This window comes from Erpetoichthys calabaricus, chromosome 12, assembly GCF_900747795.2.
Source record: "Erpetoichthys calabaricus chromosome 12, fErpCal1.3, whole genome shotgun sequence".
Taxonomy (NCBI): Eukaryota; Metazoa; Chordata; class Cladistia; order Polypteriformes; family Polypteridae; genus Erpetoichthys; species Erpetoichthys calabaricus.
Window position 1 is genome coordinate 88,802,971 of NC_041405.2, and position 16,581 is coordinate 88,819,551.

General features: G+C 36.3%; 2 protein-coding genes across 3 annotated transcripts in view; one reads left to right on the forward strand and one right to left on the reverse strand.

The window, feature by feature from the left end:
- LOC127529965 (craniofacial development protein 2-like) overlaps positions 1–16,581 on the reverse strand; it is a 254,110-nt gene that overhangs the window by 101,691 nt on the left and 135,838 nt on the right. The window lies entirely within an intron of this gene.
- The window catches only part of rab41 (RAB41, member RAS oncogene family), a 41,686-nt gene that overhangs the window by 17,910 nt on the left and 7,195 nt on the right, over positions 1–16,581 (forward strand). Inside the window, exons 4-8 of one of the 2 annotated variants that reach the window (XR_003717988.2) lie at positions 2,100–2,205; positions 2,484–2,595; positions 11,222–11,315; positions 11,964–12,057; positions 13,481–13,553. Coding sequence is in view for 1 of the 2 variants with exons in the window: in XM_028815821.2 (XP_028671654.1) it covers positions 2,100–2,205; positions 2,484–2,595; positions 11,964–12,057; positions 13,481–13,547 (379 nt within the window). In the remaining variant the exon portion in view is untranslated. Of the gene's footprint in view, positions 1–2,099; positions 2,206–2,483; positions 2,596–11,221; positions 11,316–11,963; positions 12,058–13,480; positions 13,554–16,581 lie in introns of those variants that run through there. The other variant, XM_028815821.2, reaches the window with a different exon arrangement.

Here is a 16,581-nt window from a genome sequence, read left to right on the forward strand (position 1 = left end):
TTAAGTCCATTTACATTCGCAAGAGGTAAAAATTATGTATCTATCGATCGATCGATCGATCGTGCATCCGGAAAGTATTCACAGCACATCACTTTTCCCACATTTTGTTATGTTACAGCTTTATTCCAAAATGGATTAAATTCCTTTTTTTCCTCAGAATTCTACACACAACACCCCATAATGACAACGTGGAAAGTTAAGTTGAGGTTTTTGCAAATTTATTAAAAATAAAAAAATTCAGAAAGCACATGTACATAAGTATTCATGGCCTTTGCCATGAAGCTCAAAATTGAGCTCAGGTGCATCCTGTTTCCCCTGATCATCCTTGAGATGTTTCTGCAGCTTAATTGGAGTCCACCTGTGGTAAATTCAGTTGATTAGACATGATTTGGAAAGGGACACACCTGTCTATATAAGGTTCCACAGTTGACAGTTCATGTCAGAGCACAAACCAAGCATGAAGTCAAAGGAATTGTCTGTAGACCTCCACGACAGGATTGTCTCGATGCACAAATCTGGGGAAGGTTACAGAAAAAGTTCTGCTGCTTTGAAGGCCCCAGTGAGCACAGTGGCCTACATCATCCGTATGTGGAAGAAGTTCAAAACCACCAGGACTCTTCCTAGAGCTGGCTGGCCATCTAAACTGAGCAATCGGGGGAAAAGGGCCTTAGTCAGGGAGGTGACCAAGAACCCGATGGTCACTCTGTCAGAGCTCCAGAGGTCCTCTGTGGAGAGAGGAGAACCTTCTAGAAAGACAACCATCTCTGCAGCAATCTACCAATCAGGCCTGTGTGGTAGAGTGGCCAGACGGAAGCCACTCCTTAGTAAAAGGCACATGGCAGCCCGCCTGCAGTTTGCCAAAAGGCATCTGAAGTACTCTCAGATCATGAGAAAGAAAATTCTATTGTCTGATGAGACAAAGATTGAACTCTTTGGTGTGAATGCCAGGCGTCACGTTGGAGGAAACCAGGCACCACTCATCACCAGGCCAATACCATCCCTACAATGAAGCATGGTGGTGGCAGCATCATGCTGTGGGGATGTTTTTAAGTGGCAGGGACTGGGAGACTAGTCAGGATAAAGGGAAAGATGACTGCAGCAATGTATAGAGACATCCTGGATTTAAACCTACTCCAGAGCGCTCTTGACCTTAGACTGGGGCGACGGTTCATCTTTCAGCAGGACAATGACCCTAAGCACACAGCCAAGATATCAAAGGAGTGGCTTCAGGACAACTCTGTGAATGTCCTTGAGTGGCACAGCCAGAGCCCAGACTTGAATCCAATTGAACATCTCTGGAGAAATCTTAAAATGGCTGTGCACCGACGCTTCCCATCCAACCTGATGGAGCTTGAGAGGTGCTGCAAAGAGGAATGGGCGAAACTGACCCAAGGATAGGTGTGCCAAGCTTGTGGCATCATATTCAAAAAGACTTGAGGCTGTAATTGCTGCCAAAGGTGCATCGACAAAGTATTGAGCAAAGGCTGTGAATACTTGTGATTTCTCAGTTTTTTTATTTTTAATAAATTTGCAAAATCCTCAAGTAAACGTTTTTCATGTTGTCATTATGGGGTGTTGTGTGTAGAATTCTGAGGAAAAAAATGAATTTAATCTATTTTGGAATAAGGCTGTAACATAACAAAATGTGGAAAAAGTGATGTGCTATGAATATTTTCTGGATGCACTGTGTGTGTGTGTATAGATATAGAGATATAGATATATATAGATATAGATATATTATATAATAATATAGTGGGTAGTCCAGATCTAACTATGCAATTATTGCATTGCATTAAAAGTTGCATAGTTATATCTGGACCACCCTATGTAAATAATAATAAAAATGTCATTTTCTTTTAGATTCTTTCAAATTTTTGTTATGATATGAATTAGAACAGCATTTAATCTTGAGAATAATTATTTTCATTTTTTTTTCCTTCAATTTGTTTATAATATATAATAATAAAAATACTAAATATAAAGATACTTTCATGTTTAATACAGAGTATCTAAGAATCCTCTTGTTATTTAATGTAGTATTGTGGTTGACATTTTTTGCCTTTCCTTTTCCATCTGTTTTTAATCATAACATTTTTCAGGTCCGACTGCAACTGTGGGACACAGCAGGTCAGGAGCGTTTTCGCAGCCTCATTCCAAGCTATATTCGTGACTCTACCATTGCAGTTGTGGTGTATGATATCACCAGTAAGTAACAGCTTTGAGGAATTCCTCTTACTCCCTTACTTACTTGACTACTGTACAAAAACTTGTAGTTTGGTCTGCTGATAATTTTGAATATTGACTTGTATGTAAGGGGTTGGTATACCTTTGCCGTTTTCTATTTTTAATATATGTACACAGTTTTACAATTTTAATTTTGGCCAGTCATTTGCAGTTTTGAGGAGTATATTTCAATAAACCAATGAAAAAATATCTCATTTGAAGTATAAACCTAATTTGATATTAAACACTTGCAATTCTAGACCCAAACTCTTTTAACCAAACTTCAAAGTGGATTGATGATGTCAGAACGGAGAGAGGAGGAGATGTCATCATAATGCTGGTGGGAAACAAGACGGATCTTGCTGATAAAAGGTATAAGGCTCATGTTTTTGAACCATTTGAAGTTTGGGTAACTAACTTGCTATTTCTGGTATGTGTATAGATCTGTGGTGTAGTACAGTCTTTGAACCACAGCAATGTCCTCGCATTTCAATACAGTTCACTTTTGTGTTTTGTATTCTATACATTTCCAAGCACAGGTTTAAACTGTTTATTTTCTTAAATATTGGTCATTCATTGCACTTTGTGGCATTGTGGATAAGATTAAGGAACCTCTCTAATGGATAATTGCATTGAAATTTGGCATGGTTATGTGAATTTCATCTTCTGATATGAGTTCATGGATGCTACATGCTGCTGAGGCTTTGAAATAGCTTAATTCATTAGTATGGAGTATAAAGGACGTAGTCACTTTTTCAGATTTGAGTGAGAAAACTTGAGAAGGGCTTTCTTTATATATTATTTTAAGACACTTAATGTCTTGAAAATAGTGGCATGTGAGCTTCTTTAAATTTTTAAGTAGTTTTTAATAAAAGTGAAAAATATATGACACAAATTAGTTTATTAGCATAAAAAATAAACCCTTTTTTATTTCACATATACATTACTAATGAGTTGTACACATTGTATAAGGCAATTCGCTGTTCTTAATAAAAAGAGAACACATGTATGTGAACTGTAACCGCTTATATATCTATACAGTTCAGGAGTAGTGCTTAATGCAACTTAATTGCTTTTCTGTGGTTTGTACAGTAGTGGTCTAGAACCAAAATGTGTATCTTGTTTGGGGAAAAAAAAAGTCCTTGTTTTATTTTCTGCATAATTGCATACTAAATCTGGCTACATTTTGCAAGCTATAATAGTATATATGGGCACATATAAGAGAGAAAAGATCTTTCTTTCTTTCTTTCTTTCTTTCTTTCTTTCTTTCTTTCTTTCTTTCTTTCTTTCTTTCTTTCTTTCTTTCTTTCTTTCTTTCTTATGAAAAAGATTAAAAACCTTCATTGTTTAGCTAAATTCAATTAAAAGTATTCTGAGCCTGATTTCAGATCATTTTATTTTATTACTGAATAACTTTGCCTTTTTCCACAACACTAAAGCTGTCAATAAACCAGAAAACTCAGGGAATATATTACTAATAGTTTTTATGCTCGGCTCAGTTTTATGAGTTCAGTATCAAAAAGACGGAGAGCAAGAATGAAGTCCATAGAACAGCCAAAACTACTACTCATGAGTTAGAACACATAGACTATCTTCAAATCTACCAAAATGCATTCAGCTGATCTAGAGTTCTAGAAGAACTTTCTGGTGAGATGAAAATTGAACTTTCTGTCTGGAATGTCCCCTACATATTTACAGAAATGCTAATAATGCATTCCAGAGTAAAAAAACCTCATATATGTTGTTAAGCATGAAGGTAGTAATGCAAGACCTGATATAATTGAGAAACCATACATTTTACTTTGTATGAGGTGGTCCTTCAGGAGAATGTCAAGTTGTCTATTTGCAAGCTGAAACACAGCTGGGGTATACATGAAGACAGTATTCTGGAATGTAAAGGTCCGTCTACATCTGATTAGTTGACGTAACCATTCCAGATCTTTAAAATTATTTCAGACTTCACAGGCATTAATCAAATTGTTACGTTCTGGCAGATCCTGAAATAAAAAAAAAAAAATCAACAAAGGTCACCATGGTGAAATAGTGCTATAAGGAGGATAGAGATAGATAGATAGATAGATACTTTATTAATCCCAAGGGGAAATTCACATACTCCAGCAGCAAAAAATATTAAATTAAAGAGTAATAAAAAATGCAGGTAAAAAACAGACAATAACTTGAATAATGTTCAACGTTTACCCCCTCTGGTGGAATTGAAGAGACGCATAGTTTGGGGGAGGAATGATCTTCTCAGTCTGTCAGTGGAGCAGGACAGTGACAGCAGTCTGTCGCTGAAACTGCTCCTCTGTCTGGAGATGACACTGTTTAATGGATGTAGTGGATTTTCCATAATTGATAGGAGCCTGCTGAGTGCCCGTTGCTCTGCTACAGATGTCAAACCGTCCAGCTCTATGCCAACAATAGAGCCTGCCTTCCTCACCAGTTTGTCCAGGCGTGAGGCATCCTTCTTCTTAATGATGCCTCCCCAGCACACCAGTGCGTAGAAGAGGGCACTCGCCACAACCATCTGATAGAACATCTGCAGCATCTTACTGCAGATGTTGAAGGATGCCAGTCTTCTAAGTAAAACTCCTCCATAGTACTAGCTAAAAGACATTTTTAATTACAATTATTGCTGGCAACTTAATCTGGCAATAACAAGAATACAGTTAGCAAACGGTTACAGTTGTGCTTTAAAATGTTCCTGAGTTGCCTTAGAACTGTTTTCTGTAATCTGCGGTGGGCTGGTGCCCTGCCTTGTGCTGGCTGGGATTGGCTCCAGTAGACCCCCGTGACCCTGTGATAGAATATAGTGGGTTGGATAATGACTGTCTTCTGTAATTCAATGTCTTCATTTTGTAACATCAAAATGAAGAGAATTATTAGTTACTTGAATTTAAAAAGATAACACTGGTGCTGAATTAAAATTTATCAAAATGTTGTCAACCCCCCCACCCCACAACAACCCCCCAATCTCTTAATACACTGTCTGCCCTCAGCTGGCATTTTTGGCTAAATTGGCATTGTTAGACAAAAAAAAAACATCTGAATACACATTAGTATTAAAGTTCCTAAGGGGTACCATGAAAACAAAGCCTGAAGAAAATCTGCCTTTACGATGAAGAGAATATGCGCAAAGAAGAAATTGAAGGATAAGTTTGGAATTATTCAAGTCATGTTTATTTCTTTACATTCATGGTGTCTATATAGATTTGCCACACAAAATTGTGTCCTAAAATTAGTCATCTTCTATAAATTTGAAAAAATATCTTGCACGCACTGACATTTTATATTGAAGGCTATGGGTTATAGAACTCCACCAAAAAATAAAAGTTTAAAAACTTACTGAATATGTATTTTTTCAAGCCAAGAAAGTTACTGACCATTGATTTACATCTTGAGATTACAGGCACATTGTAAAAGTATATATACATGTCATTTTTGAACAAAAATGAGATTCAGCCATTTTAGAAGAAAACCACCTTTGCACACTCCCTCAGTGTTAGTCCTGCTCTGCAATAACCTTTTATACCGAAGGGTGTGGTATCCTTCCAGAAGATCAAATCACAGTAAGATTTTTCTGTCAAAGGCTTGGTGCTGTGATGGTTTACTTCCTTATTTATGTGAAAACCTCTACAACAAAGGCCATTGCTATCACACAAGCAGATAGAAAATGCATCCTTGCCTCAAGAGAAATAGTACCAGACATATGTGATAAAATGATTATTTCCAAATGCCTCTTATTGTCCCAGATATGCGTTGGGAACACAGAAAGCTTGTTTTCTTATATTGAAACTTTTGACCATTTTGGATGTATTCGGTATGTTTTTAGACTTTACTCTCCACTCCTTTGTAAAACACTAGTGCGGGCAAAATATATATATATATTTAACCTCGTAGAAAACACTTACCTTTAGAGGACATTTTCATGTGGCAAATGTATATATACCATGTTTTTGAAGAAATAACTTCAACTTGAAAAATGCTGAACTTATCATTTAAGCCACTGATGTAAAGCATCAAACAGGCAGTGAGTAAGTCACTTTAATATATGTAGAGTTAAATTATTAAGGGAGATAGGCTTCAGCTTCCCCATAACCCTGCATTGGACAGGCAGGCCTAGAAAATTGATGCATGAAGGAATTGATTTTATTTTACATTTATTTTTGTCTATATTATTTTTCTTTTATTTTCATATTACAGTAATCCCTCGCTACTTCGCGGTTCACTTTTCGCGGATTCACAACTTCGCGGGTTTTTAAATGCAAGTGATTGCCCGCCTATCGCGGAAGTTATGTTCTAGACCCATCAGCAACAGGAGAAAATCCGCGATATTGAAAGACCATATAAATAAATATTTTTATAGTTTAAGCCTTAAAATACCCATCCCACATGCTTTAAACCAGGGGTAGGCAACGTCGGTCCTGGAGTGCCACAGTATGTGCAGGTTTTTGTTCCAACCCAGTTCCTTAACGAGAACTCAATTATTGCTGATGAAGCACATATTGCTTAAGTGACATTTTAATGCTTCATTTTAGTGGTCTTGCTTATTAAGGTTCTCCAACCTTAATTGCTTATTTCAATCTTAAACTGCTGCATTCAGTGTTTTAATTGCTCCTTATTAGCAATAAGATGTAAAACAGGGGTAGGCAATGTCGGTCCTGGTGAGCCGCAGTGGCTACAGGTTTTCATTCAACCCAATTGCTTAATTAGAAACCAATCATTGCCAATCTCAGACCTTATTTAATTTTATGGCTTGTTAGTCTGTGCAATGTAAGGCTTTTATATCGTAGATTTTTTTCCTTTCCAAGGATATCATCCAAATGATTTGAAGCCTAAAACAGATCATTTCCAGTCTGTCACATTTTTCTATTAAGTGTTTTATTAAATCAAACCGTGCATGATGAACACACACAGATGTAATTGGAAAAAAGCTAGCTGGAGAACTGCTGGCTGCTTTGTCTTTTACATCTTATTGCTAATAAGGAGCAATTAAAACACTGAATGCAGCAATTTAAGATTGAAATAAGCAATTAAGGTTGGAGAACCTTAACAAGCGAGACCACTAAAATGAAGCATTAAAATGTCACTTAAGCAATATGTGCTTCATCAGCAATAATTGAGTTCTCGTTAAGGAACTGGGTTGGAACAAAAACCTGCACATACTGTGGCACTCCAGGACCGACGTTGCCTACCCCTGCTTTAAACACATGTAAACTTATAAAAAAAAAAAACTTTGTTAACACATATGATATGTGGATGTCGGGCTAAGGATATGAGTAACATCTCACTATTATAAAACATTTTAACTTCACGCAAGACAAGACAGTGAGACAGGAAAATAGGTGATGTACAGGATTTAAAATTATTGACACGCAGAGCGACAAGCAGCACAAAGCCAGCACAAAGTCCACTTCTCCTTAGCATTCATTCAGCTCTCCACCCCCTTGACAATGCGAAGTGGCAGGAGCGTACTGCGCCTCCAGGGAGGGGGGTTTGAGCTAACGTGCGTTCAGCCCTCACACACCTCCACTCCTCCTCCTCCTTTCCGAAAGCGCAGAGCGACAATCAGGCATTTTGGCAGAAGCAGCACAAAGTCTATTTCTGCTCAGCGTGAGTTCAGCTGCCCCCCTTCACAAAGCGAGTGCAGACACATCGACGTCTGATCGCTGCATGCAGTATGCAGTGTTGGTCTGCGGTGTTTAAGAATGCAGAAAGTGTTTAAGAGCATAGGAAGTGTTTATAAGAGTGTGGGAAAGGTTAACAAGAGAGTGACAAAGGTTTATAAGAGTGTGGGAAGGGTTTATAAAGCCTTAAAATATGTATAAATAATAAAATAAATATAGGTCGCTACTTCGCGGATTTTCACCTATCGCGGGGGGCTCTGGAACGTAACCCCCGCGATAGGTGAGGGATGACTGTAATGTAAAACATGTCACAAGGCATCTCTCGTATGGAAGTACTGTAGGTTTTTACCATAAAATAAATGTAAAGAAAGCAAAAAATTATCCAAACAATTAAACTTTTGTGAAAAATGAAGATGTACACAGCTTTTGTAATGTTTTTGGATGATTAACTAGTACATGCTTTTGAGGAAAACACACTCAAAATGAAATGCAGTTTCTCAAAGGATAATACCCATACCCCAAATCCAGGACAAGAGGTGATTTGTGCTAAGGACATGCATGACCCCCTGTTAATAGAAAAAAAATGCATTAAGCTTCAAAATTCTGTGCTCCTTATTTGGTCAGTCCACATTCCCAAACAAGTGCGTGTTAGATTAATTGGTAATTCCAAATTGTCTCTGTATGAGTGGTTCAAGGTAATTTATCTAATATAAGTCTGGATGAAGGTGTGATAACTTCCACAAGGAAAAATATGCAGTAATGCAAAATAAAAAAAAAATATATATCAGGGAATGGTATACTGCTTTTTACAGCACTGTACCTGAAAGCACACAAAACATTAACCACAAACTTTAGATAGCAAAGTCCTTTTTTTTTTTTTTTTTTTCCTTGCTCAAATGGTTTGGTAGACATTAAGTTTCCTTCCGACTTAATCTCCATTTAGCACCATTTTTCATTTGCAACTTTAGTATTGTTTTGTTTTTCTTTTTTTTCCCTTATTATGGAAGTCCTTGACTTTATGGCATTTCAGTTTTGTGGAGGGAGTTTGCATTTTCTTGCTTTGTTTGCCTGGATGTGTTTCCTTCCCACACCCCAAAGATGTGCACATGGCCCACATAGGGTGGGTTTCTCTTTTGCAAACAATGGTGTTAGGGATAGGTTCTAGATCATCCCTTAATAGTATTAAGGAGATTCACAATGATAGACGGTTGGAATATATAGTGTAGTTTTAAAATATATAACTATTGTAGTTGATGGAGTTTTGTTAAATTTGCCAAACTCTTTGATGAAAGTGTTTAGACTTTTTTTTTTTTTTCCTGTCAATGAAAATTATGTTTCTGAAGCAAGCCTTATACTTGCTGTTCCTGTTTTAATACATATCCTTGCCACAAAGTGTTTATCTGTTTAATTTATATTTGTATTACACTTGGTCATATTAAAATTCTTCATTTAATTTCAAGTCACTTAGCCTAAGAGGGAATCTTTGTAGATATTTCCAGTTTTCAAGGCCACCCCTGGACACACATGGCCCCTAAGCTGCAGTCTATATAGCTTTTATTGTACTTTCGGCCTTGCTCATGTATAAACGGCAGTAAATGAGACTTCTCATACTCTGCCAGTCTTCTGAAAAGCAGAAACAAAGTAGAACAATCTCCTGATACACAGCAGCAGTGACACACACTGCAGTCACTGTCATGAAACACAGGCAATCACACTCGTATATGGTTTCAACCTTGTATCAATATCAAACAAGTCTTCTGCCACCTTTTGCAACATTTGGGATTTGAGCTCTTGCACCAGATTTTTTTTTTGGTGATTGTTTATGAAAATGCATGCATGTTTTCAAAGCTCCCACATGAAAAAGTATGTTTTGCTGTTAAAAGATGGCAAAATGCGGCTATTTTCTGTTTTTATCGGGTTTAAGTGGTGTGGTCTATTACTTGTGCATATTACAGTTTATGTCCCTAATAGCTGACTCAGATTTGTCAGTTTTATGCCTTCATTCCCGTTATTACATTTCAAAGTAAAAAGGCAAAAAATATAATCCCCTATGAACAATGTTTTCATAGCCAATATCCACTCCATTATGTGCATTATGATTTGACATTCAGTAGAATTCATCTCATATGTGGTGAGTAGGGCAGAATCACTACAAAAGTAATGGTAGACTGTGAAGGTAAGAGCAGATCAAAATGAAACCCTTGTATCTTGAACCCAATTAGTGTTAATTTGTTGGGAGAAACACCTTTTATGCCATCTCTTAAATCTCATTTTCCCTTTTACTTGATAGGCTTTGCTTGTGCTTGTCAATGATTTTTTTTTCTTTTGAAGTGTATCCTGTGCATTATTGTTCACCTTTTTCAGAGTGCAGAAGAGCAGCTCTTTTATTGAACAGCAATGAGTTACGCTCCTCTCATTCTTCCCCAATGCTGTCTTGTAACATGATATAAGTGCTCTGAGTAGTGAGAAAAGCACTATATAAATGTAAAGAATTATTATTATCATTATTATTATTAAGCTATTACATTAGTGCAGACTGAGGGCACAGCAGCAGTCTCGTCCTTTGTGATGCTTACAGGATTTTTTAGATACTGCTGGTCAGGCTCAGCTGGCAGGTCAGTAGCCCCTAAAATATTCCCATGAAAGCCAGAGCCCACAGCCTTTGCTGATGTAACATTTATAGCAGCAGACAGTTCCTCAGTTTGGTTTGTTTTGTAAAACTAAAATTACCAAACAAGGTGCTAGGATTACTTTTTTGAATTGCTGTTGTTTAAAATAAATACACATAAATGAGTGTCATAGTTGAGTTTTCTTTTTTTCTTGTGGTCCAAAAACACTTGATTTCTAAGTTTGAATACTTCAGAAAAGTCGTGCCTGATTATGAAAGGGATGCTGCTGCAAGAGAATGCACATATAGCATAAATAAAATTGAAATATCATCTACAAATAAAAATTTGTAACTAAAGTCAGTTGTATTTTTCTTCTGTTTTAATTTAAGTACTGTATGCAAAATATAAAAAAATCGACCATTTAAGATTATAATAGAAACACCCCACCTCCCCAGACTCTCACAAGTGACCCTATCAGGAGAGCTCCCGCCTCACTTAGTGGAGACTGACCTTTCAGCCTACTTGACTTCTGCACAGTGGATCAGTTTGATTTAGAATTGTGAAAAAGAACCATGTATATCTTAAATCAAGGACTCCTTGCCTTTTTTTACATTTTTGTTAATTTTTAATTTTCATTTTAATGATAATTTGCTTAATTTCACCCATTTTTAAGTTTGTTTTTACGTTTTTTTAATTTTTGTTTCTCATAAGTTTTATTGTCATTATCGATATTATTTTGCTCCCTCCTCCCCATTGTAATAGACAGGTTTCTATTGAGAAGGCGGAGCAGAAGGCCCGCGAGCTCAGTGTGATGTGCATAGAGACCCACAAAAAATCAGGATATTACATCAAGCAGGTGGGTGATACTAAACAGAAATAATATGTGTCTTTCAATGTGTATTCTTACCCAGATCAAGAAGAAAACAAATTTGAAAACTTATCCATGAAAACAAACCCAAATCACCTATCTGTCATGTTTGTGGAATACAACAGAAATTCACTGATCAGGTGTATGCCAAAATTTAATTTACATTAGTTTTTTGTATATAGATTCACAGTCTTGACCCCCCTATAATTTAGAATTTTCCAAAAGAACATCATCACCTACATAGCTACAGCATAGAAGACTTTTTTTTAAAATTTATTATCAATAAACCATAGGATTACACTGAACATGGTATTCAGACATAACAGAGAAAAGAAGTGTTAAGTAACTCTTGAAAAAATACCTAATACTACTGTGATTGGTAAATTCAGCTAAATGATCTTGTACCAATTATTTCTGAGTTGTAATATAGCTAGACACCAATCAAGATTGATGAATTAAGTGCCCATCTTCAACTCTTAAAGAGGATTCTATGGTAGTTTTTAGGACACATCAGTGAATCCTATTAAATAAATGATAAAAACAGAAAAGTAACTCGTTCTATGCCTGTTTGTTCTAACTTTTTCTTTTATACATCTCTGTTTTTAATGTGCCTTCTTGTCTTTGCTGCTGGACCAGACAAATCTCCACGGAAGAAGGTGAACAGAAAGCTAAGGAATTGAGTGTCATGTTCATTGAGACCAGTGCAAAGACAGGCTATAACGTCAAGCAGGTAGACTCCTCCTTACCACCTTTTTTTCTTCAATTTGTCTTCTCATCTTTGTACCCATCCTGCAATCATTTTCCATGTATTGTAGTGACTGGGTAATTGTGCTTTAAATCACCAGGTTACTGGTTCAGTCCAACTTGTAGTGTGACCATTAGCAAGTCTCTCAATCTTGCTTGGCTGTAGATGCTAAAATATATATGTACAAAAGCATAATATATCCAGATCTTATACCGTATGTCACCTTGGGTAACTAAGGGATTACAATACAACACAAACAAAAATAGTGAAAATACAAGCATAGAGTGAAAACAGAAATTACCCTACTGGTAGAAATTATTAGCAAGTGGCTAAATCAGTAGCAATAATCCAGAAAAGACAGGGGAGGCATTACACTCAAGTGTTTTTTTCCATTGCTCCAAACTTGCAGTTACATTTTTGTGCAAAATTGTTACCTCTTCTGTGGAAGACATTTGTTAAAGTCAAGGTAAGGGAGTGGCACCCTTCCAAGTCTGTTGAGAGGCGCATGAAAATCTGTCTACCACACATATCAAATTGGGATGAGCTGTTCATCTTGCATTAATCTGTGCTTTCTTAAAATTCAACCTGCCATTACAATGTGTTTCTTTTTATATCAGTCATACAAATTTCGGCGAGCACCATATAGGCAAGATGGAATCAAGCCAATCTGATCTCACACCCTTGTGCATGCATCTGATATGCATCTAGCTCTGTACATGCTGCTTATAATCAATTGTGTACCAGATTGCTTGCTGGTAATTAAACAAATTGTATCATTAATTACAAGCAATCAGATATTTAGTTAACTAAATGCAGCATACTTTAGGGGCAGCTTATCATATGGACTTAGTTCAGTTATCAGTTAGGTTTAAAATAAATGGGTCTGACAGTTCTCTTTGAGCATCTGCTAGTACTATATTTGTAGGCTACTTTTGTGATAACATTCTTAGGCACCATAAACGATTCCTTTATCCCATCTTGACTACAAGATTGGGAAATTCACTACTGCTTTACACATGCTTACATGGATCTGTGCCTGAGACCAGGTAGCACTACTGCTCCCTAAATTTAAGCTGAGTATTGGAGAAGTTGGGGGTGGGGGGTATTTTACAGAGACACATTCCTGAATTTAATGGTTTCTTGCTACAGATGAGCTTATTCGTTATTTTCTTGTAGTGAGGCCATCTGTGTTCACATTTCATTTGCCTTTTCATCACTTTCTTTGCTCTTTTGTTTTGTTGATTGTATTTCTGTAAAGTTGGATGGATACGAATTTCAATACTTGTACAGTGATCCAGTTTAGCTTTTGCAATGAATGATTTTTATTTTTTTTTACTTCTGCGTCTTTGTGCTTTCTGATGATAAGGCAACTGTTCCAAATGTTGACTTTTTTTTTTTTTTTAATCAGCTGTTCCGCCGTGTAGCTGCTGCACTGCCAGGAATGGACAGCACGCCTGAGAAAAGTAAAGAGGATAGTATCCTTTATGATTATTTAATAGATATGTTGAATTCTAAGAGATGTTACTTTTCTTCATCTTCTCTTTTTTTAAATTTTTCATTATGTGTACATAAAGCTTTCCTTTTTAAAGTGACTGATGACTTAAGTACATTGTGGTGCTTTTGTTTGGCTAAAGCACTCTGCTGTTTTTTGCTTACTGGGAAAAGAGCTGCTTTTTCCTTTTATATGCATCTTGAATATTCTAATATGTTTGGCTTAAATAAGTAAAATGTGATTCTTCACGAATCAATTCTAAACACGGAATCAAAATTCAATGCGATATTGAAGAAAAGTTAATTCCAAGTATTGTTTTTACTGAAGCTTTACAGTAAAAGTGTAAGTTTAAAAAATATTTGCGTGAACAGAACAAAAACCTATAACACAATGAATAACTCTAACGCAACATAATTTTCTTTCAATTTATTACGTTTTACTATTTTTTACTATGGTTAATTACTCACTGTAATGTAAAATAGGTATTTCTATTATGCATATGTAACAATTCCCATGAAAATAACAATCTGTTTAAATTGTACATCTGCTTCCCCATACGTGAGCGGCAGAGCCAGGGGTTGACGAGCGAAGCGAGCAGGGGGCAGAGCATCATGCAATGTCAGATAACAAAAACCGAGACATAACTGTGAGATTTAGTGCTGGCTGTAAACCTAACATATGCTTCTTAGGGTTTTGATATGCAAGCAGCATACCCCAGAGGAAAACCTATTAGAGAAGGGAAGATCCTGCTATCTCCAGGCCAAGATTTTAATCCAATGTATTAGATCTGTGGGACAAAAATTGTGGTTAACTAAGCTAAAAAAAATATTTTGGAATTATTCTGTACAATTGATGAAATATTTAAGTGCTATGTGAAATAGCTTAGTGGCGATTTTCAGGTGAGTGCCTTTTAATTTGATAGTTACCAGTTACGGAATCTGTAAGTAGAATTTACCGAGTTGTGATGTACTGATCACTGCTCACCTTTATTATGTAAACTGTACAGTCGCTAAGACAATGTAGTTTAAACCACAATGTTGCCAGTGTAATCATTACCTGTAATCCTTTGTGTAACCCCAAGAGGGTCATTTAACCAGTTTACATTCTGGTTAAATACTGCAAAAAGTATATATATATATATATATATATATATATATATATATATATATAAATAAACAATTGTAATGAATACTGGTGCCATATGTCTGCCACATATACAGTACAGTACTAGTAGTAAAAAAAGAAATAAAGCTAGAAGATGTAATGTTACAAATGGTGACTCTGAAAACTTTCATAGCACATGATTGCAACATGAGTACTGATTTACCTCCCTGGGCAACTAACTTGGATGAGTTTTGACAGCCAGCATTTCAGTGTCTGAGTTACTATCTGTAGGTTTAACTGTGACATACTCCCTTTTATACCATTCTGTGTTCACATACATGACCTGTCCCCTTCTTGTTTTTTTTTTCCACACCACACTGGGTCTATGTCTGCTTGAATAAGATTAAATCCATTCAGCATTAAACAGTGTCAGGTATGTCTGGGTTAAGGTAGCTCTCTGTAAAGCACAATATGCCTCTATACTTGTATGCTCCATGGCTGACTATAAGCACATACGGTTCATCCATTTTATTCAACAGTGATCGAACATTTGTAATTATAATGGATGGTAGACCAGTTCTGAAACCTTTTCCGCCGGCACACTGCCCTTGCTGTCTGTGGACAAACAGTTCCTGCAGTAAAGTGTAACTGAGCTGCTGTGGTGCTCACAATTGCAGTGCAAGCAGCTGATTATTGCAATATTTAATACACCCCGCTTTTATTTTCTGAGTGTCTCTTACTGTTTCAGGTGTGGCAGACGTAACGCAGCCTTCAGGTCCTCTTTTTGACTCCATCCAAGTTTGCATCCTGTTTGAAGTGCAGACATGATAAACCGGTGCCTTAGTTTCCATTTATCCAATTTACGATTTCTAAGCCAGATCAGTTCTAATTTTAAATAAGACTAGTAAATAAGTTCATAAAAAATACTTTTTTAAATATGATTATATATGTTATATAAAGTCTTAAGTTGTTATGTGGAAATTTATAGCCATAAAAAGCTAAATCATCCCAATTTACAAAAGAAATTGTGATGCATAGCCATGTGGGTTTTTGAGCAATCAGGCTATTTCACTAAACATGAAAGTAGCACAAAACATGGTACACAAAAGGATATGATAATCAAGTTGTTGTTGGCAGAATGCACCTTGCTTTTAATATCTTGGAGCAAAGAACACATTCTTTAAAAAATGGCATTACATGAAAGGAAACAAGATGCATTGCACATTTGTAAATTTGAAGAAAGCATTTTAACAAGGAAGTATTTAGCTACATTTATACTATCAGATCTCGGTGCCCTAATTGGAAGTGCTAAAGAAATCCAGTCTATTATTTGTGATGATTACATTACACAGTCAAAAGATGGCCTGAGTGTTTACATACTTGTTTAGCTTACATGGATTGTAGTCACTGTACATGCATTGTAATAGTATTTTTCTTTCTACCAATGCTCTTCACATTTCTGTATTTTAGAAACAGCATAATATGCTTTATAATTTTCTGCTGTGATTTCCAAATTCCTACCTAAATGGATGAGGATTCACAACCTGTCACATGATACACAATATGATGTCATCAGGCTAGATCCTTCATCAAAAATTCAATATGACAGACATTATCACAAAAAATGTCCTGTATCTGATTTTAAAAAATAGTATAATGTGTGGTTTGGTTATTTACACTAAAATCCAATCTGTCTTAGGAATATGGAAAAATTGGAACCAGGACACATCAGAGCTGTAGTGTAAGTAAGGATATCAGAAGACTACCAATGTAGTGGAATGGTTAGTGTCCACAGGGAATAATTGAGTGGTATAGTGAGGTAAAGTGACGGGTCATGAGCCGACCTGGACTAGGGAAATTGTGGGCAAATGCTCATTGTACTTTATTTACTAACAACAAAGTGCAGATTCTTG